Source organism: Lathyrus oleraceus, chromosome 7, assembly GCF_024323335.1.
Source record: "Lathyrus oleraceus cultivar Zhongwan6 chromosome 7, CAAS_Psat_ZW6_1.0, whole genome shotgun sequence".
In the NCBI taxonomy this organism is placed as follows: domain Eukaryota; kingdom Viridiplantae; phylum Streptophyta; class Magnoliopsida; order Fabales; family Fabaceae; genus Lathyrus; species Lathyrus oleraceus.
The window spans coordinates 125,206,802-125,230,980 of NC_066585.1; the positions used below are offsets into that span (position 1 = coordinate 125,206,802).

Consider the following 24,179-nt stretch of genomic DNA (forward strand, 5'->3'; position numbering starts at 1 on the left):
TCCTGCTGAAAAGTAAATTGGATTCAGATTTCCTTCCTCTACCATGGACCCGATTTTTGAGATAGACAACGTTGGGTTTATTTTGTTTGAGCCCATGTTATTATTGATGCTCGTTAGCTCCATTTGAACCAAAAGATGTAAATGAGGCCCCGTGTTGGGCAACCTTAAATGTTGGTCGTTATTCTTATTGAGTATGAGAGTATTTACTTCTTTAAATGAATCACCTCTTTCTTGAGGATTTAATCTGTTTTCCCCCAATTAAACCAGACACACCCACGTAATGATTGTTATTACCTTTATCCCCCAACTAATTTTTTTTTGGATTTTATATTGCATTTATTGAAATTTAAAAAAAAATACTGTAATTTTTCTAAATTTTCGATAAAAAGTCAATGATTTCTAAAAAAAAATAAAAAATATATCAAAAATTTTGAAACTTTTGATAAACTACCACACTTTTCAAACTTTCCGATAAACTACATCACTTTCGAAATTTCTGATAGTGTTAAATTTTTTTGGGGGGGTTTATTAAGTATGAACTATCAAAATTTTAAAAAATTCAAAAAAATAAAGTTGATATCGGATTTATCAAAAAAGTATGGTATGTTAATCTTTTTTAGAAAAACCGATAAATAATTCATGTTGACAATTTAAAAATGAAATACCAAAAATTTTGATTGAGCTACCCTAAATTTCGTTCTCATTTTTTACTCAAATTTGTTAATAAACACTTTGAAAATTTTGAAAATAAGTTGGATGTGAAGTTTAATTGAAGATTGCAAATTTAATCCTCCTCTTTCCTTCTCTAAGTAGGAGGGCGTGCTTTGATTAAGGTCCATATGCTCTCTCATTAAATCCGTAATAACTTCTTTGTGAGAATCAAATCCTTCCTTTCACATTATGCCCCACGCATTATGGTTATCAAAAACTCTTTCTTAACATGGGTAAAGTCTCAAAGCACCTCGCCTAAGCACTCCACTCTTGCATATATCATACTTAGGGTGTCGTGATAAGCCATTGATTCTCAGATACTACGAGTAAGCAATTCACCCTCACAAGCCATGTGGATCATTGTAAGTCTTTATTTGTGCTCACTTAAGCATTTCAACCTTTCAGACCTTGGGATTTGGATTAGGTCACCCTTAGCCACCGATCATATTCTCGTGGTTTTGAACACTTTTCTCATTTATCTATTTATTTTTTTATCGTTAATCATATTCTAAAAATAATGGATTTTGCACATGATTGATCACAAAATAAGATAGATTTTGAAAAAGTGTGCAGTGAAGATAAATCAATTAAATAGTACTCCAGAACAACCAAGTATGTTATCAATATTACAAAGCATGATTACTCGGAACTCTCAAGTAAAACAAAACAAGTGCGAAAGAGGATAATTGACATCATATTCATACTTAGCTTCGTGCGTGTCCTCCACATAGCACTCATTCAAACCATATACATTCATATCATCTTTTGATGTTGTTAACTCGTTAATCCTTTGTTGAGGAAAAGACCAAGAATAATCAAACTCCAATGTATTTGGTGAAATACCCAATTCGCAGTTTATCATACTCATATCTACCCCACAATGATTAATATTTTCAGAAACTTGGTTCTGAACCCAAAACAAAGACTTTGACTCTTCACTACTCCATGAAGAGTTGTTTTCCTTTTCCATTACCATGATGCTATTATCAATAGGAGCACCTTGAAAAGAAGAACACGTCATAGTAGACTGGTTTTGACATTGAGTTTGAGTTTGATTTGAGATGGATTTGCGATGAAGGAGCTTTTTGAGTTTAAGAGATATAGGAGAATTAGTAGGAATGGAATTACTAGTAGAGAAGTTTGTACGAGTGTTTGAACCTCTAAGGAGACACGCAGCTTCATCATAAGCACGAGCAGCTTCTTCAGCAGTTTTATATGTACCAAGCCACATCCTAATGTTCTTCTGTGTGTCTTTTATCTCTGCTGCCCATTTCCCTGAAGCCCTTTGTCTTACTCCAACAAACTTGGACCTATTCTTCATTATGTGTTTCTCTCTGTGTTTGCCTTCGTTGCTCCTTTGTTGTTGATGCTCCATATCCATTAATATAAATGCAATCAAGATAGCCATAACACAAACATATATATACGTGGGTGGCCTTGGGTGTACTGGAAAAAAACTTTTCAGTTGATTTAGAGTAGTGGAGAGCTCGTTTTCAGTTGCTTGTCATCTATATCTATACTAATTGTGGGGTTAGTATTTGGCTTATAACTGTAGTGGTTGGCATCATCTAATGATTTAATTGTCATCATTGTGGTTTTGGTTTGGTCAACCAAATGAGGCAAATCACGAATCGTGATGACCACTTACATAAAATGTTGGCTTTCACGCTTAAATTTTAAAATGCTTTCGGGATTGATCATTCATTTTTACATTACTTTCCACCTTAACATCACACCACTCTGAGTACAACACAATGTGGCATGACATAATGTTTCATAGCTTAAAATGGGTTTACCAAACATGCATCGGTGCTCGAACATCATAAATGGCCTTCCACTTTGAAGTTTGTTTCCTTAAAGTATGTTCAATCTCATCCCCTGTTCCATTTAATTTAGCTCTAACAAGTCGCAGCAACGAAAAGTGCAAGAAATTTTAATGGGTTTTGATCAAAATATTTTTTTTTCAAGTTTGATGGTTAAAATCTCATCTCTTAAAATGCAAAACAAATAAAGTGTCACTAATTAGTTAAAATTTTAAACAAAATCGAACAAAGTAAGGACAACTGCAAACTTTCGTTTAAAGTCAACAAAGCTGATTTTAAAGAAAACCGTTGATGATGCAAACAAAAAACACATTTTTCCGGCAGTAATTTACAAAGTCAATGCAAAGCCCCTTTAGAAAAAGCGGTTGAAATCGAAAAGAACAATTTTATTTTCAACTGACCCTTAAAAAATGAATCCCTGATCCCAATCAAAATCACCAACTTACCCCACTACAGAATTAACAGCTGATCCCATTCATCTAGACTAATGAAGTCATAAATTCAATAATGCTGACGGAATACTTCTAATTGTGGACAAACTGTAGATTGGATAAACAAATGTCTGCAACCTCAATGCATAAATAGGACCGATACTTCATATGATACATTTCAGAATCTTGTAGGATAAATAAATAACAATACAATAGGCCAAAACTGCACGAATTGCCCCACAGACAACCCTATATTCTCACGCAATATGGTAAGAACAAAACAGAGGAATGACACGCGAAGCTCCTAGCCACAAATGCATAACCCCCTTTAGGACTCAATCGCACCATGAACACTCATAAATATACACATTCTACAGAAAGTTCCCTTTCCAATCACAATTGACTCTGCATTCTCAAAACTGAAGCCATGCTGCTATAAAAACACCATGCAATAATGAATGATGGAAACCATCTTATGGCAAAAAGAATGGGTAACAAAAAAAGAGAACACCACAAACTGGGAAAAGCTTGTTCCCAAAATGCGCGAGACACCAACTGCCAACACAGATGCTATGGGAGATATGATGAATTGCAATCAGCAAAGCTATGCAAACTATGAAGAAAGGATGGATTGTAAAGCAATCTGTTGTTGCGGCTGCAAAGATGACCAAGTGGAAGCAAGAGTAGCAGGTGGTAATGTTTGCTGGAGCTGTCTGAGTAAAGTAACCATTCTGCCAGCTGTTTGTTCTGTTGCAAGGTCTTTACCAGCACATAAAACCTAGTTATCACACAATGGATTCTATTAGAAAGAGAATCAGCTCCAAACAAATATATATTACATAAGAAAAACCTGGATTGACTCACAGATAATGCCTACATGAGACAAATCAAGAATTGTCAAGTTAATCATTAACTAGTATTGTGCAAGGTATTAACTAGTTGTATTGTGCAAGGTATCAATAAAGAGGCATATAAACATGACACAATCTGTTTTAGCAGTTGAGAGTTTGTACAATGAATTCATGGCTATATGACAGTTGCAATTCTGAATTGTCCATTAGAAATTAATCGTATCCAAGACAGTCTTGATGCTCAGGATCATTCCTTAAATCATTTTGTTTGCACGATACAACTTTATTTTTTGTTTCAAAATCAATTGAGCAATGACTAGCACAAGCTTCTCAAAAGGCAAGAATTAGCATGACACCAGTAAAATTTATGAATTTCACACTAAAATCTGACATGTTTCATTGAGTTAACAATTACAAGCAAACAATTCATTCACATGGTTGTCCTTCTCTGTGTAAATAAATTTGTCAAGGTGCAATCAAAAGGCATTGATATTTTGACTGACTTCCAAATTCTCCCAAAAAAATTTAAAAATTTTGAGATACCATCAAATTTTTTAATGGAAAATTTGGGCCGTTTGACAAAAATATTTATGCTGGCATTTCTGGGAAATCATCAAATTTTTAATGGAAATTTTGGATTGTTTGACATGTTATATACAGAACAAGAAATTGATGCCTATGTGATGCTAGTCATAAGCCAAAAAACTGTGCACTAATGTTTTCGATCTGTTCTTTTTCAGGAAGCAATCATCATACTTCCACTTGTAGCATTAAAATTTCTTTCACCAAAAACAAAACTCTACTCATTTTTTAGACAACCTACTCAATAACCTCTAGCTTAATTATTTTATTAGTACAAAGTAGCAAATTCATGATGATAAACTAACCTCTGCAAACACCGAGACTATTTTGGGAAGGTGTTGATTGTTTGGGCCTAACAGCTCTCCATCAGACCTGCAGTTAAATAAGGAAAATAAGAGCTAGAACAATATGAAAAAAACAGACAGCTCACATCAGCAAACTTAAAGGTGTTTGAGCAGCTAACCTCTCCGCCATTGAACAAAGTTGATCGTGAACAACTTTGGCCTCAATCAAATCACCTTTTATTGGCAGACAGTTCAACCATGCTGGAACTACCTGCAAATGCAGCAGGAGATTAGCAAAAACATTAACCAAATAGATGTTTTCCAAAAAACACCTAAATATATAGATACACAAGCCATCACAAAGACTAAATCTTAGCATTGTTAAACATGGTAGAGGAGTAAAAACATAAAAACGGGTCATAAACATGGAATATAGGTGAAGACCTGGGCAGAATCAATACTGTCCCGGTGAAATTGGCAGATTTTTCCCAGAGCTGAAACCGCATTGTCATATGCCATTACATTATCTGTATGTAGAGCATTAGGATGCTGGATCACAGCATTTAACCTTGATAGAGCCTCTGCATAAGAGACACACGTGTTACTCAATATAACAGTTTTTCAAAATTCATTAGCATATTAAGCAGTACCTCCAACAAGAGGTTTGAACACAGAACCCCCAAACTCCGCACAAACACCAAGGCCATACACCGCCGCCTGCAGAGCAATGAAAAAATACCAATACTACCAATGAAAACACTTGGAACAATAAAAATGCTATTCAAAATGTCCGGCAACAGATAATGACTAATGCTAACCTGTCTGACATCCGGAGTCTCATCATTACATGCCTCCAATAGGAATGGAAGATATGTGTCATAATACCTGCTCAATTGGCAATGGAACGCAATGAAATTGACAACTCGTCTAGATAAATATCACACTGCAGGTTAAAGTGGGAATCTAACAAAAAGTAGTACTCACTTTATTGCTGCTTCACGGCACTGCTCTGCAACATCATCAAAAATGCAAATTGCAATCCTTCTCTCTTCAGGTGTCTTGTCCCTTCCCTATATCCAAAACAATAGATTAAAAGTCAAAACAACAAAATATTTAATTCTTAAAGAAAATATAGATTTTAGATTAGTTGACAGGCTGAAGACCTGTAGGATATTTGCTTGAAGTAAGATTAGACCATTCAATTAGCAAAAAATGAAACACAACAAAGTCTCTCAGCATATTGACAATTGAATGAAAGAAAATGAGTTTTAGGAGTATAGAAACACTGGACAAATCAATAACAAGCTTGAAAGTGATAGAAGTCAAGAAACAGAAAGATGGAAAACAAGAGGAGCTTTGTGTACTAAAAATGTTAACTGAAAATCCTAACTACTTATTAACAGCAGGGCAGTTGAACTGAAAGTTAGGAGCAACAAATGCAAAATGTTCTTAGAAGTTTGCTAAATCTGTCCCATGTTGACATAACCACCACATGATTTAAAAACTTAAAGCAAGTTTAAAATTCATCATTTAAGTCAACTAAAATTTTCATGGATGTGACTCAAACCGGGCAATCATGTCAACTTCAGGGATAAGCAACATCTCACATATTCTGCACGTAAATAATCTTTTCAATTTACAAGCTAAAACTGAGGAGACAATTAGATGAATGCTGAAAGACATTTAGATGAATAAATAAAATTTAGTATCAATTTAAAAAGTAAATACAGACTTGATAGTTTCCTGGAAGAACATACCCACATAGGTGTCAAATAAGACGACAATTCTTCAAAGAAAGGCAAAAAGGAGGCTTTGAAGGTTTTGATCAAGGTTCCCAATATCTCACCCACCTGAGAAAATGTGTAAATATTATAATAGGATGGCCAAGAAAAAAAAGATAGTAGCCAAGCGCACTTGTGATTATTTGAATTATTTAAGAGGTACTAACTTGGTCAAAAACTTCTTCCTCTTGTTCATTTTCCTCTTTAATCAGCTCTCCCTCTTCAGCATCAAAATCCTCGGCCTGGGCCCTCTCTGATCTCTCTCGTTTTCTACTTGAACTGGCTGTTATCACTTGTTTTACCTCATCAACAATTGATCTAACCTGCTTCTCATCCAAAAGCATGCCAGAGATCTGTAAGAGGGGAAAAACATATCAGAGAGCGTCCAAAAGGGATTTAACATTAAATGAACTAAAACATAAATCTGGATGGGTGGGAGAGACAAACAAAAAGCTATATTATTGTTTAACAAGCATTTCAGAAAGCAACTACTCGTGAACAATAATCATACACTAGAAATTGAAGAAAATGACAGCAATATTGCTTGTACAGAAAGAGATGTGCAAAATGATGTAAAATACACTGCCCTTTGTTAGTGAAGGCATGTCAAATTCTTGCATAACATATTTCTTCCCTTATACACAAGACTACGAAATATATTATGAGTACAAAGTGAAGTGCACTCAATAAACAAGACTACGAAATACATTACAAGTACAAAGTGAAGTGCACCCAACATCAAGTATTAATGAGACAGGGGTTGTTCAATGCAATTGACAAAGTTTGTGACTACCTCAAGTGAAAACCCGTTTAAATCATCTATAACAAACCAATAATAAAACATGAAAAAACAAAACGGTTAAATTCAGATTTCATATGCCAACTGACAATCAAAAAGCTCGCAATACAGCATCAGTTGTTAACATCAACTAACAACAGTGCCAAAGGGGCAAACATGAATTGTTTTCCTATATGATTCTATTCAATTGTGAGTTATACCATCAACTAAGCCATTGTATATATTCAATAGTCTAAATTCTGAAAAATAGAAATAGAAATATGAATAATGAAAAAACATGAAAACGCATATAACTAAGTTATCTTGTGATCCGTACCTGTAGGCACTCATTTAATGAATCCAACATACTTGCACAAATCTCTGTGTCAGGTTCCTGCAAGCAAAACAGAAGTGGGAGAATTTTAGAAAAAAATTCCAATTTGGGACACAACCAAGTCAGCCAGAGTACAGCACGGATATTATATAGATTGATCATGATTTTCAAACTTATAGTTATACATAGACTAAAACGAGTATTAACAAAATACATTCTGCACTGACCAAAGATTGCTTCAATTTATACGAATATTAAAAATAATTTGAAGTCTCAAAAGAAAAGACATAATTATTAAATTGTTAAAACCAAAACTAATAAATTCCACAGTAAATACCTTGTGCAATGCTTCCACCAAAGCTGGGATGATGCTGTCAGTCAGAAACTTCAAATAGCTCACATCGCGACCTTGAGATTGTCCTTTCTCAATAGCTAACTTTGCAGATCGTAATAGCTCCGGCATTGCTATAAAGATATTGTAAATAACGAACATTAAAACAGTTAGGATAATAAGATAAATCACATTAATCCAGCACTGGAAAATAACTGACCACACACACACAACCAAGCATTCACATACCTGAAACAGCAGCTTTTCTAACCTCCTCATGGAAATAAAACTTAAGGAGTGGAACCAAAGTTCCTGCAACCTGCATCAAAAAGTAATTGGTTAGAAAATCCAAGTAAGAATAATGCTTCTCAACATGAATACGCAAATGCGTTCAAGAGTGATTTAAGTCTAACCTGGTCAATCCATGGAAAGAATCCTTCTTTTAGCTCATCAGCATAGCAACAAAGCATGTTACAAGCCGTAGCTTTCTCCTCTAGAACACTAGTCTTAATTCCAATTCTTTTGTCCCCAAGAGTGATAGTCTCCATACTATAACATATCAACAAAAGTCAGTTTTATATTGCCTAAACCTAACAAAAAAAATTATTGCTAATGCATGCTTATGATTTTCTCATGATAAGCAATTGATGTTATGTGAGTACAAACAAGCATGTGAATAAGGATTTTATTTGTGCCCAAGTGTGCAAATGCATGGCAACTGAGAAGAGCATAACCATTTGTAATGGAGAGCTTGTTTAACTATTAGTGAAATCTAAAATAAAAACGAAAAGAGACAAGTGTTTGATAAAAGGGATACGTCATGCACTATAATTTGAACATTTATGAAAATGACTAAAATAGAGAGACCTTTCATCATCAGACTCGTCTATATCATTGTCCGAATCAGCGGATGTGATGGTTACGTCGGGCTTAAGTGAGGCAGACTGAAGCAATGGTGGCATGACAAATTCCATATAAGGAAGAAAATCTTGTCCCAGACATTTGCAGAGTCTAGCCCATGCCTGTAACAAATTAAAGGTGTTAATACTGAACACACTGTCCAATTTCAATGTGTATAAGCAACTAGTAATAAAAAAACATACCTGTAGCATGTAACTTGTTGTCGGATCATCTGTCTCCATTTGAGAAACTTGCAAGGACATAAGAACTTCCATAACCTAATAAAGAACCAGCATATGTAGGATATTAAATTAAATTTAAAATCATAAAAGATCTACCTGATGTTTGTGTGTGTGTGTGTGAGAGAGAGAGAGAGGTGCTTTGCATGTGTGTGTGTGTGTGTGTGAGAGAGAGAGAGAGGTGCTTTGCATGTGTGTGTGTGTGTGAGAGAGAGAGAGGTGCTTTGCAAAAAACAAAACAAGATGCATTCCGTGCTAGTTTGTTTAGTAGTTAACTTCCCTTTTTGACATTATAGACAGTCTATTTTCCATATTATAGTAAAGTGATTTAAGAAGTGCATATATATAAAAGGAGATCGACAGAAAATAGATAAAGAAAACAATAGCTGCTTACCTGCTTAGCATCAGCCCTGAACTTCTCCTTTCCGACAGCCATTCCAACCAAACTTATACATTCCATAGACTTAGCGCGAAGCATACGGTTAGACTTATCAGTTGCATTGACCAATATAGCCTTCAGGTATGGTATTACAGCATCATAGTATTTCTGAAAGTGTTCCTGGGGAAGATCATAGCATAAAATGAGTAATCTAAGGAAATGAAATATAAATGTTAAAGAATGGAGTTCATATAAATACCTGAGATGAATCAGCAACTGATGCCAAAGCAGTTAAGGCCCCCTCTTGAACCATTTGTTTACCATTCTGAAAGACAGAATATCCAAATTTAAGTGAAGGACAATGATAATCATGTACAATGATTCAGCAAATTACCATAGTAATAGTCAATGTTGTCAAGATTGAGATCTTGAATCTTGACTAAGACTGGGAGAGGGTAGCAAGATCAAAACATATAAGATCGCTACTAGGATTGTAAGATCCTACATAAGTACCAAGGATCGGGAGGGAATAGCATGATTGCAAAAATAAAAATTGTAACTAAGATCGCAGAAGCTGAGATCATAACCAATCAATTTCTTACCAAAATAAAAAATTACACACACATCACATAAACTAAATTAACCTTTTTTCCATTTAAATATAGTTGATTTAAGGAAATAAGACTATTATTTGTAAATACAAAAATATCTTATGAATTGATTTATAAAAGATTTAAATGTAGAACAGACCATGACAGTAAAAAATAATTAAACATTCCCTTTAATTTATTTAAAAAATAATTAGTAATGAATTAAATTCATGAATAAGACAGATCAAAGAAATTTTTATGTAGAACAGAACAAGGCAGTAAAAATAAAAGAAATATAAAAAAAAGTAAATGGTAATAATAGCAAGTTGGGCCTAAAATAGCCCAATATCCTTCTCTCAAGATAGAAACAACACTCTAACTTTCTTCCCTCCCCAGTCAACTTGTGAGGACCGCCCCACGTGCATCTCACAAATGGGTTTTCTGGTGGCGGGCTAAGATTGCGATCTCACTATTTTTGAGATTTTTCGCAATCGCAGCAGAATACATTCTGCATGCAATCTGGATCACCGGACTTAAGTGAAATCATGGAATCACACGATTTTGTGATTTAAATCGCAATTTTGACAACATTTAACAGTAGCATTACTCTTGCATATAATAATTTTCTATAAACATACCTGAAGAAGTACAAGCAATTTGCTAACTATTCCATCCAAGTATGGCGTTAAAATATCAGGTGTACAATTCTCACTGAAGTTGAGTACTGCTGAGGCAGCATGAGCCTGTGTAAACAATATTATGAAAGCTTTCATACCCCAATTTTGCAATTAAACTATGACTTCAGAAAAGGAAGATTAAACTATGACTTCAGAAAAGGAAGACTTGCAATAAGAACAACTATAAATAATAAAACATAACAAAGGAGACAAAAAAATCACGACATTCATAGGTTACAATGTCATTATTTTATGATAATGTGAAACTAAAAGTGAAATGTTCGTAAGTGTGGGTACTCTAAGCCAATTTTTACTCTTGGTTTTTTAGTTCCTCCTCAACCAACTACAGCACTAGTTCCAGTTCCAAGTTCGAACAAATATATGGTGCAACATAGTTGATAAATCCAATTGCAAGGAACCTATAGCTAATATATGTGAGTTGTATACCAAATATTGCTTGCATTTTTATTGAAATCAGTCTTAAAAAATGCATAGTAAAAAAGCAACTTGTTTATAAAAGGACAGCTTACCTGTACACGAGGGTTCTGAAAATCATCCATGGCGGCAGCTAGGGCTGGCAACACTCCCTGATGATATTGAACTTGCAAATCAGGACCCAAATCAGTAGACAGTTGTCCAATTGCATTAATGGCTGCCCACCTCACACGGGGATGTTGATCAGGAAACGAGTTCAATACCATAGCCACCACTTGCTCCAAATTTTTTACCATGACCTACCAGAATAAGACATGTATAAATAAATAAATAAAGTATACAACACAATTGCAGTAAATTTAGATTGTCTTTCTCATAAGATAACAAAAAAAAAACAATTCAACATCTTGGCTACCTTGGAGCATCCTTCAGCTATCTGAGCAAGTGCAATCAATGCAGCATGGCGTTTTTGCCACTCGGGTGCAGCCAAGTATGCAGGCAATTGTTCAGAGGCAACAGGAACAATCGTATTTCCTCCCAAAGATATAGATAACCTATCCAAACATTCCTGTCCAACACTATAATTGCTAGTTTCACCGGCGTCCTCGTCTTCGGTCTCCGCAGTGTGCCAAGCTGGATCATCTTCAATATCCAGAAGCATCTTCATAAGAATAGCAAACAACCTGCTAATAAACTGTGGCATCTTCCTCATCATACCAGGAGCACGCTCCCTAGCTTCAGCAAGTGTAATCACAAACTCAATAGCCAAATGCCTAGTTCCTTCCTCCAAGGACTCTGCCTCAGCAATTTGAAGCATTGCCCCAACAACATCAACAATCTGCCTCCGGAGAAACCTAGGTTCAGTCCCGGCAAGTTCAATAAGCAACTCAAGAGCCTCCTGTGCGGTGGCCTCCTGGCCAGAATTAAGCGCCTCGGTCAAAGTTGTCATCATAGCCGGCAGCAAGTCCTGAAACCTATCTCGTTCGGCGGAACCAGACAGACACTGAATGAAATTGATAACAGCATTAAGAGCAGCAATTCGAACATCGGGATTAACAGCAGAGGAAGTAAGACACTGAAGAAAGATGTCATGAAGGTGTTTGATATGCGGCGTGAGAGAATCACCGATGTACTGCGACAACTGAGCAAAAATCAAAAAAGCAGACTCCTGAAGCTTAGGCGAATCAGAAGAAACGCACTGAAACATGAAAGGAAGCAATTCAGGCCAAGCGTTATCAGGCAAAATACTAGAAGCAAGTTCAGAGATTGTGTCACAAAGCTTCTTAGAAATCGATTTGGAGTTTTCGGTTTGAATTGAAGAAAGAAGAAGCGATTTGAGAGAAGAATGAGTTTGAGGCGAAAGACGCGGCCAAAGAAATGAATCATCGCGAGTGAGTTGCTTCCGGAGAAGAATAGCAGACATAGCACGAGCCTCCTGGTGAGGAGAAGAATGAAGAAGATGACCTAGCTTCAAAACGAGACCATCGGGATCGGTTTGTTTGCAGAGGTTGAAGAGAGCTTCGGCTTGAGAACGTTCCTCGTTCGAAGATGACATCAACTGCGAGATCAGGCTCTCGAACGGTGAAGGATCGGCGCCGAGAATGGCCGCGAGTTGAGATTGCTGCAACTGAGTTGACTCGGGATCCATGACGATTGGCGGCGAGAGAGAAAGTGGTTTAGTTTTTAGGGTTCCTCTTTTGATCAAATGATGAGGTGAGGTAGTATGAAATACTATCAATCAAGGTAATTATGATGGGTGAGAAATAGAATATAACTCGCTAGTCTAGTATGTCTCTTTTTATATACCCTATCGGGTTTTGGGATTATTGATGCTGAGTAGTAGAATTTAGAAATTAGAATGATCAATGATGTTGCCGCACTACGGGTTTGGTTTTTCGGTGAGGGAAATAACCTGGAGTGGGGCTAATTAGGGTACTGCAACTTGCGTGATGGACGATTTTTATTAGCTGTGTTTTGTTTTTGTAGGTCATGGATCATGATTAGGGTTACGCTTTTTTCTTTTTCTTTTTTATAATTTACTTGAGTAAAAGCTAAATTAAATTTACATGTAAAGTTAAAATTTTATACTGGAATACAGATTTTTTATTTTGAATTTGGTTTTTCTTTTGGTTTTATTATAAGATATATAAGGCCAAATATGTGACTAGATAACGACCTTGTCTATCTTATCTTCTTATATACTCCTAATATAAACAACTTAAATATATATAACTAGAGTACAATTCAATTTAATCTAAACATAACAAAATTAACAATTAAATCCAATATACACGCGAGATATATAGGTTTAAAGAACAAAATATTCTTTGGTCAACAAAAAAAAACACCTCTTGTTATTATGCTAATTATGCTAATAAAGAGTGCTAACACACAACCGACCAACAATTTTTTATTGGTTAAGATTTAATTGAATATATAAATTTGATGAGATCTATAATAATTGTAATCAATAAAATAGTGTATTATTAATACATATTTTAATTATTTTACTTTTCGATGGAATTTTTGAAAATGAATTATGGAAATGTAAACGATAACATAACACGTGATTTCTATGTAGTATAATAAAATAAAATTAAAAATAATAATAATTAGAAAAAATAACTAAAACATTAGGTTTTTAGAAACGGGATAAAGTAATTTTTTATCTTACAACAAAATAAAAATAATACAATGATTGAGGCACTTTTCGAAGAAAAAAAACTATGATTTGGTAAGAATGTTACTCCTTCCGTCCTACAATGAGTGACTCGGTTGATAATTTCACACAGATTAAGAAAAAAGAATAAATAAAAGAAAGAGAATGATATTTTTACCAAAGTACCCTTATCATGTATTGAAAATGATAAAAGTAATATTAATTAGAGGGTAAAATTGAAAAAGATGCATTGGAAATTGAAATATGTCATTTATTTTGGGACACTCTTTTATTCTAAATGGACCACTCATTGTGGGACGGAGGGAGTAATTTTAAAGTGGTGGCAAGTATAGTCATTGGGCAGCGATTGTGGTGGAAAGATAATCGTTGGACAAAGCAATGATATCACATTTAGGTTGTAGTGAAGGTGGATTGTGTCTCAAGAAAACTCGATAATTAGCTTTTTTTGTGCAATTGGTTTTTGTCTTGAGCGTGACGCGTTTCAGAGGGCAGGGCATTTATGAAGGGTTGGTTTATGCCACAAACGTGGTGCATTTGAGGGGAAAAGCATGGCATTTTGGACTTGATGTGAGATGTTTCAAGAAATCGCTAGGTGTTTCATCTTAGGAGTTGTGTCACACTTAAAGTTTTCCGGCTGTTTAGGGGAATAGAAAACTTATTATGATTCATTATTCTGGAAGTTTGATAACTTTTGGAGGTTATTTATGGGCTGGAGAATACTTTTAAGACATTCGTATTGTACAATTCATGTATTGATAGGAACAGAGATCAAGTCGCAAAAGGATAAATGATATGAAGTGTTCTTATGAATTTTGTTGAAAAGAAATAGAATAGAGACATTTATATAAAATGGTGTGTCTTAATAGCACTACGAAGATTGTATTATATAGTGAGATTTGCAATTATTGAATTAGTTACATAAGGAATATGTTACAGTATATTCTATTATATAGGGAATATATTACAGTATATTTTATCATATTTTATATATGCTAAAGAATATTCTTTGGAATATTCTATATAAAGGTATTAACAATTGATTCTCAACACTCCCCTTCAAGTTGGATCATATATGTCATATGAGTCGAACTTGCTACAAATGTAATCCACTCGAAAACCCCTAAGTGACTTAGTGAGTGACGAAATATATGGTGATTTCTTCTGAAAGTCCCTTGTCTCTTACATAATGACAGTCTATTTCTATGTGTTTGGTTTGTTCATGGAAAACCAGATTAGATGAAATGTGGAACGTCATTTGATTGTCGCATATGATTTTTATGGTCTAGAGATCTCCCAACCTAAGCTCTAAGAGTACATTTTTAAGTCATGCAAACTCTTTTAAGGCTACTGTTGTTACATGGTATTCAACTCCAGCCCTATATAGTGCAACTGTATTTTGTTTCATGTTTCTCCATGAGATCATATTACCTTAAATAAAAACACAATATCAAGATGTGTATCTCCTATCTGACGGTGATCCGGCCCAGTCTGCATTTTAATAACAAATGATTTTAGCATCACATTTATCTTTATATAATAGTCTTATTCCTGGTGTATTCTTTATATCTAAGAATTCGAATGACCATATCCCAACGACTATCACAATGAGCGTTCAAAAATAGACTTACAATGCTCATCGCAAATGTAATATTCGATATGGTGATTGTAAGATAGTTGAGTATACTCATAAGTCATCGATATCTTCCTGGGTCTTTCAATGTATCCCTCTAACTCGGAAGAAGCTTGACATTGGGATCCATATGAGTATCAATATGACGACAATCAAGCATACAAGTTTCATTGAGAATGTCTAATGTATATTTGCATTGGTTGATTGCAATGTATGATGGAGATTGGGCAACTTCAATGCCTAAGAAGTATCTAAGTAGACCTAAGTCATCTGTCTTAAAAAAAAATTAAAATGAGTTTTAAGACGCTAGATACTCTTTGTATCGTCTCTAGTAAAAACAATGGCATAAACAATAGACCATAAGAAAGATGCATTGAATGATGGAGTCATGTAGGAATGGAGGGAGAAAATAGAGTGATTTGATTCACATCTAGTCCTACCAAATTGTATCAAGCAGAGCTAAAGCGACAAAAAGCATGTGGGGATTGTTTCAGCCCATAAAGAGAACGACGAAGCCAACAAATAAGTACATAATTGCCAGAAACATTAAAACTTGTAGGCTAATACATATAAACTCCCTCCTTCAAATCTTCATGTAAAAAGGCATCTTTAGTGTCCAGCTGATGAAACGACCAATGATGAATGGCAACCATTGGAAAAAAAGAGTCAGACTAAAATGATCTTGGCCACTATAGAAAAAGTGTCACCATAGTCAAGTCAAAATATATGTATGTACCCTTTGGCTACCAAACGGGCTTTGAAAAGATCGATCTGGCCATCTGATCTAACTTTCACTGTATAAACCCGTCGATGTCCCACTACAGTTTTATCTTGAGGAAAAGTAATAATGTCACATGTGTTATTTGAATGCAATGCAGTCATTTCTTCCACCATCGTCTGACGCCAATTAGGATCAGTTATATCTTCACCTATAGACTTAGGAATAGACACGAAATCCATAGCAGAAACAAAAGAGACTCGTGAAGTAGATAGACTGTCATAATTTAAAACACAAACATATTTAGGATTAGGATGATGAAATCGAATACCTTTTCACAATGTTACTGGAAGTCAAGTTCAGGCGACATAACTAAAGGAGCAGTTGGAGCAGGACATGGTGTTGGTGGATCAATATCATCGCTCACCTCCCATGGATAGGGTGTATGTCGTTGGTAAACTTGTAATGGAGGTGGAGAGGATGAAATGGGTGTGTGGATGATGGAAGGGATATCTTGAACATCTAAAGTACCATTCTCATCAAATAACACAGAGGCATAGAAAAATTGTGAGGTTTAAAAAAATTGTGGCATTGAAGGAAACAATGTATCGTTGAAGTTAGGGACAAAAACAACAATATCATTTTTCTATACGTGAGTAGCCTAGAAAAATACATTTGAGAGATTTGGCAGAAAGTTTGTATTTACCTGGACTGAGGTCACGAGCAAAGCATGTGCAACCAAAGATACTTAGAGGAATAGGGTATAAATTATATTGCAGATTCAAGATAGAATATGGAATTTGATCTTGAAGGGTCTATGAAGGCATTTAGTTGATAAGGTGACAAGTTATGAAGGAGCATCGCCCAAAAAATGAGAATGGGCGTTGTGGTAAAGTAAAAGAGTCTGTGCAGTTTCAACTAAATGACGATTCTTCGGTTCAGCGTCACCGTTTTTATCGTGGTGTGTGAGCACATGATGCTTGATGAATAATCCCATATCATGTTAAAAAATATTTAAACTGCGATAACATATATTCATGAGCATTATGAATGCATAAAATTGTAATGGAAGTTTCAAATTGGTTTCTAATTTCGGCATTAAGTTCTTTGAATATATGGAAAACATTTGGACGGTTTTTATCAAAAATAACCAAGTACATCATGAAAAATCATCGATGGAGGTTACAAAGTAATAATATCATAAAGTTGACTTGACACAACTAAGACCCAAAATATCATGATGAACTAAAGCAAAAGGTGACACGACACTTTTATTTACTCGTTGACAATAAGTGTGACGAGTATGTTTGCCTAACCAACACAACTCACACTCAAATGACGCAAGCTTGGAAAAACTAGGAACTAAAAGACACATTTTATTAAGGTTAAGGTGACCCAAATGTTGATGTGCATGGATTTGAGAAGCAATAAAAGCACATGCTACCAGTGGTGATAAATGATATAATCCTCCAGACTTAATCGTTGTTCCAATTGTTCGTCATGTACGCCAATCATGGACATACATAGAATTATCAATAAACAAAACTGAAGAATCAATAGTAGAAGTGAGCTTTTAACAAATATTAGATTGAAAGGACAACCAGGAATATATAGCACAAAATCTAAAGATAAGTTTGAAACTGGGTGTGATTGACCAAGGCCTTAAACTTTGACTTTAGAGTCATCCATCACAGTGATAGAAGTCAAAGAATCAGAATAAGATAAGTGAGATAAAAGAAAATTATTACCAGTCATATGATCAGAGGTACCAACGTCAAGGATCCAAGGATCGAGATATGAGGATGTAGAGAAAAAGGCTACAAGATTACCAGACTGAGCAATGATGGGTGAATATGATGGTTAATAAACAGCTTTAAACTGAATGAATTTATTATAATTAGTAGCTAGAGTAGTAACTTCTTTTGTGATAATAGGTTGAGAGGTAGTTGCAACCTTAGGTTGTCGTTGAATGTGTGAAAAACAAAAGAAAATGGGAATTTGAATTGGGTTTTACAAGCAAAAGCTTTTTCCAAAACAAAAACACCACTAACAAGTTTAATAATGAAGAGATAAAAACACAATGACTTTTTCCTTGTTCGCTTGAAACTCAAAGTTAATTCAGTCCATCCACCAAGGTGATTTGCCTTATACACAATGACTTAATACACTATAATCAATATATTATAATAAACACAAAGAATAACCTTCTTTGTCTTCTCAAGAATCTAACTAAACCTTAGTCTCCTCAAGGAATCACAAAGAATAACTTTATTTGTCTTCTCAAGGATGACCTCCTTAAGGATTCAAACAAATAGTTTGAAGAATATTTAGTGTGTTACAAGATGCTTCTACAAAAGCATATTTATACAAATGAATAATAAATACTTAAAGAACATTGTATACAAAACATGATAGCTTTTCACAAAGAAAAAATAGTTTGTCGAAATACTTGTGTAGATCAGTGTTTTCTTCAAGTTTCCAATGCATGCTTATATAGTGTAAGCATGTGACCGTTGGATGGAAAAATGGGGAAAGCTCCTTGAGCAGTTGTCCGTTATTGGATGAGAAAGGAATAATACCATGTATTATCCTTTCGTCCACATATTTAGTGACAGATGTGATGAATAGTACAGTCATTGCCCGTGAAATCAGGTAGTGAAAAGGTTGTTCAATTTGTACTATGTACTATTTGATCATGTTCCCATTTGATCTTATCTTCAGTTTCATTGGATTTTGATAAAATATGATTGAAGCATGAAGTGAAGAAGTAGAAAGTTGGATTCAGAAACTTCAGAACCTTGGGTTAGAACCTTGACAACGTCACTAGTCTGGCTTGAGTTCTTTAGTATCTTTAGAATCTTCAGAGTCTTCAAAATCCTTATTTAGAACCTTGATAACTTCAATTGTCTATCTTGAGATCTTCAAAATCTTCATCTATATAACACAACTTTAGAAGCTTGTCATTCTTCAGAAGTTTATTGATCAGAGTCACATCCATAAGCAAAAAATTGAGAGAATATTGAAACAACAATATAGAGTCTCCTTGGAAGTTTCTGATGAGTGAAATAACACAAAAGCATAAAGAACATTGCAACAACAATATTGACGTCTTTTAGAACTTCTAATTACAGCACAAAAGCGGATTTGGAACGCAAAGTTCATAAACTGATGATGTTGCATATCATATGATCAAAATTAAAACTGGTTGTTAAAGCTACACAATAATAAATCATTAGGGTACCTAAATCGTTCTCACACAAATACATTATTATTATCATTAAACCTCAAGGTATATATGCAGAACCAAATCTTGTTCTAACAATCTCCCTTTTTTGATGATGACAAAACATGTATTTTGATGAACAATTTTGTATAGAGTAATCACATAAGAATACATCTTAGAGAAGCACCAAGCTCCCCCTGAGATGTATAGTCCTATAAAGATAAACTCAGAATGAAAGAACACTTTTCTGATTTACCTTTTGAAGTACCAAAATGGACAATTAGTTAGAATCTAGTTTATCTTTAGAAGTTAGTTGATGTTGTCCAGAACACTAGTTGATAATATCATCCTTTTGATAGACCTTACTTCATAATCTTTTCTTCAGAAGAGCTTTCTTTAAAAACTTCGTTTCTTTAGAAGACCTTTCTTCATAAACTTCTTTTGATAGCCTTGATTTTTCAAAAGTAGCCCTTCAGAACCATTCTGATTCTTGAGAGTTAACCCTGCAAAAACATTAACAAACTTTTCTCGAAGTATTTGTTAACAAAAATATTTAAACAATGTTTGGGTCTTTACTTGGAAAATTAGATATCAAAATAAACACTTAATTCTTCCCCTTTTGAAGGTTATGTTTTCTCCCCATTCGTCATTAATCAAAAAGATAAAAGACAAAATAAATAAAGAAAAGAAAAACAAATTTCATTGATTAAAAAGTGCCAACAGGCAGTGCAGAGTACAATGAAAAGAAACAAAAGGGAAATTGTAAGAAAGTTAAAGTAAATAAAATCTAGTAGTTTTGGGGAGGAGGTGTAGGAGGAGGAGGAAGTCTTGACAAAATTAGTTGAAACATAAGATCTTGCTTATCTAGACGCTCGTTGACCCTTGCATTATCAGCCTGAATCTGCTCGATTATTCTTATAATAGAAACTGGAATAGGTTGAGAAGTAGAAGCTTCTGAGATAACTATTTGGTTTGGATCTTATTCCATAGCAGAGTCTTAAGGTTTAGGAACAGAAGTTTCTGGAGCAGCAAATTCAATGTTTTGAGCAAGTTATGTTACCATAACTTCTTCTTCTACTTCCATGGCTTATGGAGAGGCCTTCTTAACTTCAGGTGCGGGAAGGCATAATTGAGAATTCCTCAACTTCCACAATTCCAATAAGGGAACGAACCCATAAAGAAATTTGCTTTCAGCTAGAGTGTACCCAAGATCCTTCATCTTGGAAATCTCATAGTTCATTTAGCTTCTATAGGCTTCACATGTTGAATCACTTGCAGTAGGGTTTACAAAAGAATGACCGACAGTCATTGCTGTCTCCAAACACCTCTTAGATTCATAATCAAAAATCGTTAGAACCTTACCAAGTTCAAGAGAGGATTGTGTTAGTATTTTTGGATATTTAATGGTGAAGTTGATTCTGGACTCGTCAAAGTCAGAACCAAAAATAGAGGAATGTGAGGGTTGAATAATGGGGGATGATTCTGGTGAAGTGATTGTTGGTTCAAAGTCAAACATTCCTTTAGGAGTGCCTTCAGAAACATGTTCGTCGAAAGCACTTTTAGTAGGAGATGTTCGAGGTGTTGTAATATTTGGATTATTTGGTTGGGGAGCAAAAATAGTTGGTGGTGGTGAGATAGGTGTAATTTGTAACTGTGGAGGATATAATGGAGGTGGTATTAATTGTTATTCTAAAACAGGAGCAGAAACTAGAGGAGTTTTTATGACAAGTGTTGCTAAAGTTTGAGTGGATTTTGGTGGTGGAATTTCTATGACAGGTGTTGATATTTATGGATTTATTTCTGGTGTTGGTAATTGAATTGGTTCAGAAGTGGTAGATTGAGATGGAGGTGTGAGTGGTAAGATTTTAGACGGAATTGAAACTGAATCTAAAGAAGTGTCAGCAGAAGGAAACTTTCCAGAAGCTCTTGAAGACTAAACGACCCCAGATGTATCCTTCAGAATCGTAGTCTTCCGGTGCTCACTCAGTGAAAAGGCCATTTATTGGGTATATGAGCCAAGATCTTTCAGGAAGGGGCATGAAAATCAACCTCCAATCATTAATAAGCTGAACGTTACATCCATTGTAGGATCAGGAGAAATATCCCGCAACGGTCGGGTATTCATGCAAAGAACTGTTAAACCTTCAGCCAAAGCTAAAGGAAAAAAGGTTGCAAATGAGACTCTAGTTCCTAATCCAAGTGCTGAATCACAAGAGGTACCTTTATCTCATAAGGTTGTTGCATCTCCAAAAAAATATAAGGAGTTTCTAAGGATAATAAAGAAGAGCGACTACAAAGTAGTCGTCCAACTAAATCAAACTCCTTCCAAGATATAAATGATGTCATTATTGTTTAGCTCTAAAGCATATAGGGACTCACTGATGAAGGTCTTGAGTGTTTTGCACATTACCAAGGATATTACATATATCATTTTGATGATATGGTAGAAAACATCACTACCAATAATTTCTTAGGATTTAATGACGATGGGCTGCCCTTCTTGGGGAAAATTCACAACAAAGCTCTACATATCTATTTGAGATGTGTATACACATTACTGTCAAGAGTTTTAGTGGATATAGGTTCTTCTTTGAACGTTATCCCTAAAACTACTTTTGTGATGTTATCCTTGGAATGAGTTAGTATGAAGCCTAACATTTTGATAGTAAGTGCATTTGGTGGCTCAAGGCAAGCAGTAATAGGGGAAGTGAACTTGCCAATTAGGATTGGTCCAACCACTTTCACTATTACATTATTAGTAATTGACATTCACCCTACATATAGTTGTATACTTTGAAGGCCTTTGATAGATACAGCAGGAGCAGTTAGCTCAATATTGCATAAGAAGTTAAAATTCATCACAAATGATAAAATGATTGTGATCGAAGGGGAAAAGGATATCATAGTCATCCATTTGACATCCTTCGGATACATTGGCGTTGAGGGCGAAATTATTGAAACACTCTTCCAATATTTGGAAGTGGTAAACGTGTTAACTGTTCAACAGGAATTAGAGCCACCAAAACTTGAGATATTAATGGCCTTTTGGCTGGGAGATAAGGCCATTATAAAGGTTAGGAATGCCCAAGGTTGGGGCAAACTAGTGGAAGTGCATGAGAAGAATGACATGTTTGAATTGGTATACCAATCATCCTCAAATTGAGAAAATAACGAAGTTATCAAGGGGAAGTTCCTCTGGTGGAAGAAACATTCAATAGTGTTGGTCATATCTTCGGTAGTCAGATAGTAATGATCGGCGAGGAAGCATACAATGAGGCAAGGTCCGACTGGATACGCTAAGTAGAGCCCGACGAGGAGTTGAAGAATTGAATGGTTGTTGAGATCCCCCAAGTCTTTCATTGTCAAATGTAATTTTACTGCTTTTATCAAAACCTTGTGCTCTGCCTACGGCATAATGGCATGTTGTAGGGATCCCACTATTTTAAAACTTTGATTATCATAAATAAAAGGTAGTTTTCATTCAATTATGTTCCTTTCCTTTCACATTTTCTTTCATACAATAAATGGTAATGTTTTACACACACATTATCTAAACTAAATTGCATAAATCATAACATGCAGAAACACCACCGAGACTGTTGATAAGATGATGTTATATGTTGGTTCTATGTGTTGGCAGCAATTTTGGTAAAACAAAGAGTGTTCACAAGATGTTATGTGTGATGCCTTAACATAAGATATCCTATGTACCTGCTGGAGTTCAAGAACATAATCATGCAGGATTGTTTCAAAATGTCATATACAATGTCATGGCTTCTGATAATGTGTTCCTGCTGGAGTTAAAATGGAAAAACATAATTATGCAGGATTGTATCAGGATGTCATACACAATGTCATGGCATCTGATGTTTGTGTACCTGCTGGAAGTTATAAAAGGAATTATGGAATTATGCAGGATTTTTCCAGGATGTCAGACACGATGTCATGACATCCTGTACACAGAACATTTAGTATGAATGTCTGGTGTTTTGTGATTGCACAATTAATGGCAATCTATGTATGATTGAAGATCTGATTTGCAGGCATATTTAATCATTGATTACAACCTGATTTACTTATTTTCCAAGGAGATCTAACCAGCTGTCATGAGAAGATTTGATTGGAAAATAGATTTAGGGTTTTCAAGATGTCCAAGCCCAGCTGAAAGCTTCTATAAAAAGGGACTTGGAAAACCTGATTTGAACACACAACCAATACCGAGCGAAATATAGAGAGAGAGTTAGGGTTTGTCTATGTTTAGTCGTGAGACTTGTAAGCCATTCAAGTCATTTTTTTGATGATTGAATTGGACTGATTTGTGGTTATAATTTGTCACTCTAAAGTTGTTAAGCAAGAGTGTGTGTCTACTTGATCAAAGTTGTGAAGCAAGATCAAGTGTGTGTCTACTTGATCAAAGCTGTGAAGCAAGATCAAGTGTGTGTCTACTTGATCAAAGTTGTGAAGCAAGATCAAGTATGTGTCTTCTTGATTGAAACTGTGAAGTAAAATCAAGAGTGTGTTATTGAAAAGTGTTTTCTTTTCTCAAGGGATTGTTGTTTAAGATCACAGGTGTGATTGTAGGGAAGTGAGTGGGTTCTCATATCTAAGAGTGCTTAGGTAGAAATTGCACGGGTAGAGATTAGGTGAGAAAGATTGTAACTTGTTGAAGTGTACGGAGAGTCTTTGAACTGATTCTATTTTAGTGAATTTCCTTCATCGCTTGGTAGCCCCCAGATTTAGGTGAGTTGCACCGAACTGGGTTAACAATTGCTTGTGTCATTTGCATTACCATTCTATATCTT

The 24,179-nt window shown here is 35.0% G+C and overlaps 2 protein-coding genes across 2 annotated transcripts; both read right to left on the reverse strand.

Moving 5' to 3' along the window:
- Nucleotides 1–1,277: 1,277 nt before the first annotated feature.
- Nucleotides 1,278–2,337, reverse strand: LOC127105127 (ethylene-responsive transcription factor ERN3). Its single transcript, XM_051042288.1, has one exon. The coding sequence runs from the start codon at nucleotides 2,117–2,119 to the stop codon at nucleotides 1,364–1,366; it is 756 nt and encodes a 251-aa protein (XP_050898245.1). The 5' UTR covers nucleotides 2,120–2,337; the 3' UTR covers nucleotides 1,278–1,363.
- A 743-nt stretch (nucleotides 2,338–3,080) lies between these two features.
- On the reverse strand, nucleotides 3,081–13,071 carry LOC127107385 (uncharacterized). Its single transcript, XM_051044665.1, has 20 exons — nucleotides 11,542–13,071; nucleotides 11,222–11,425; nucleotides 10,653–10,757; nucleotides 9,684–9,749; nucleotides 9,440–9,604; nucleotides 9,010–9,084; nucleotides 8,774–8,928; nucleotides 8,320–8,455; nucleotides 8,156–8,225; nucleotides 7,913–8,040; nucleotides 7,579–7,635; nucleotides 6,631–6,816; nucleotides 6,440–6,532; nucleotides 5,667–5,752; nucleotides 5,501–5,567; nucleotides 5,333–5,399; nucleotides 5,127–5,263; nucleotides 4,862–4,953; nucleotides 4,704–4,770; nucleotides 3,081–3,743 (listed from the first exon to the last, which is right to left on the reverse strand). The coding sequence occupies exons 1-20, from the start codon at nucleotides 12,772–12,774 to the stop codon at nucleotides 3,579–3,581; spliced, it is 3,354 nt and encodes a 1,117-aa protein (XP_050900622.1). The 5' UTR covers nucleotides 12,775–13,071; the 3' UTR covers nucleotides 3,081–3,578.
- Between the last annotated feature and the right edge of the window lie 11,108 nt (nucleotides 13,072–24,179).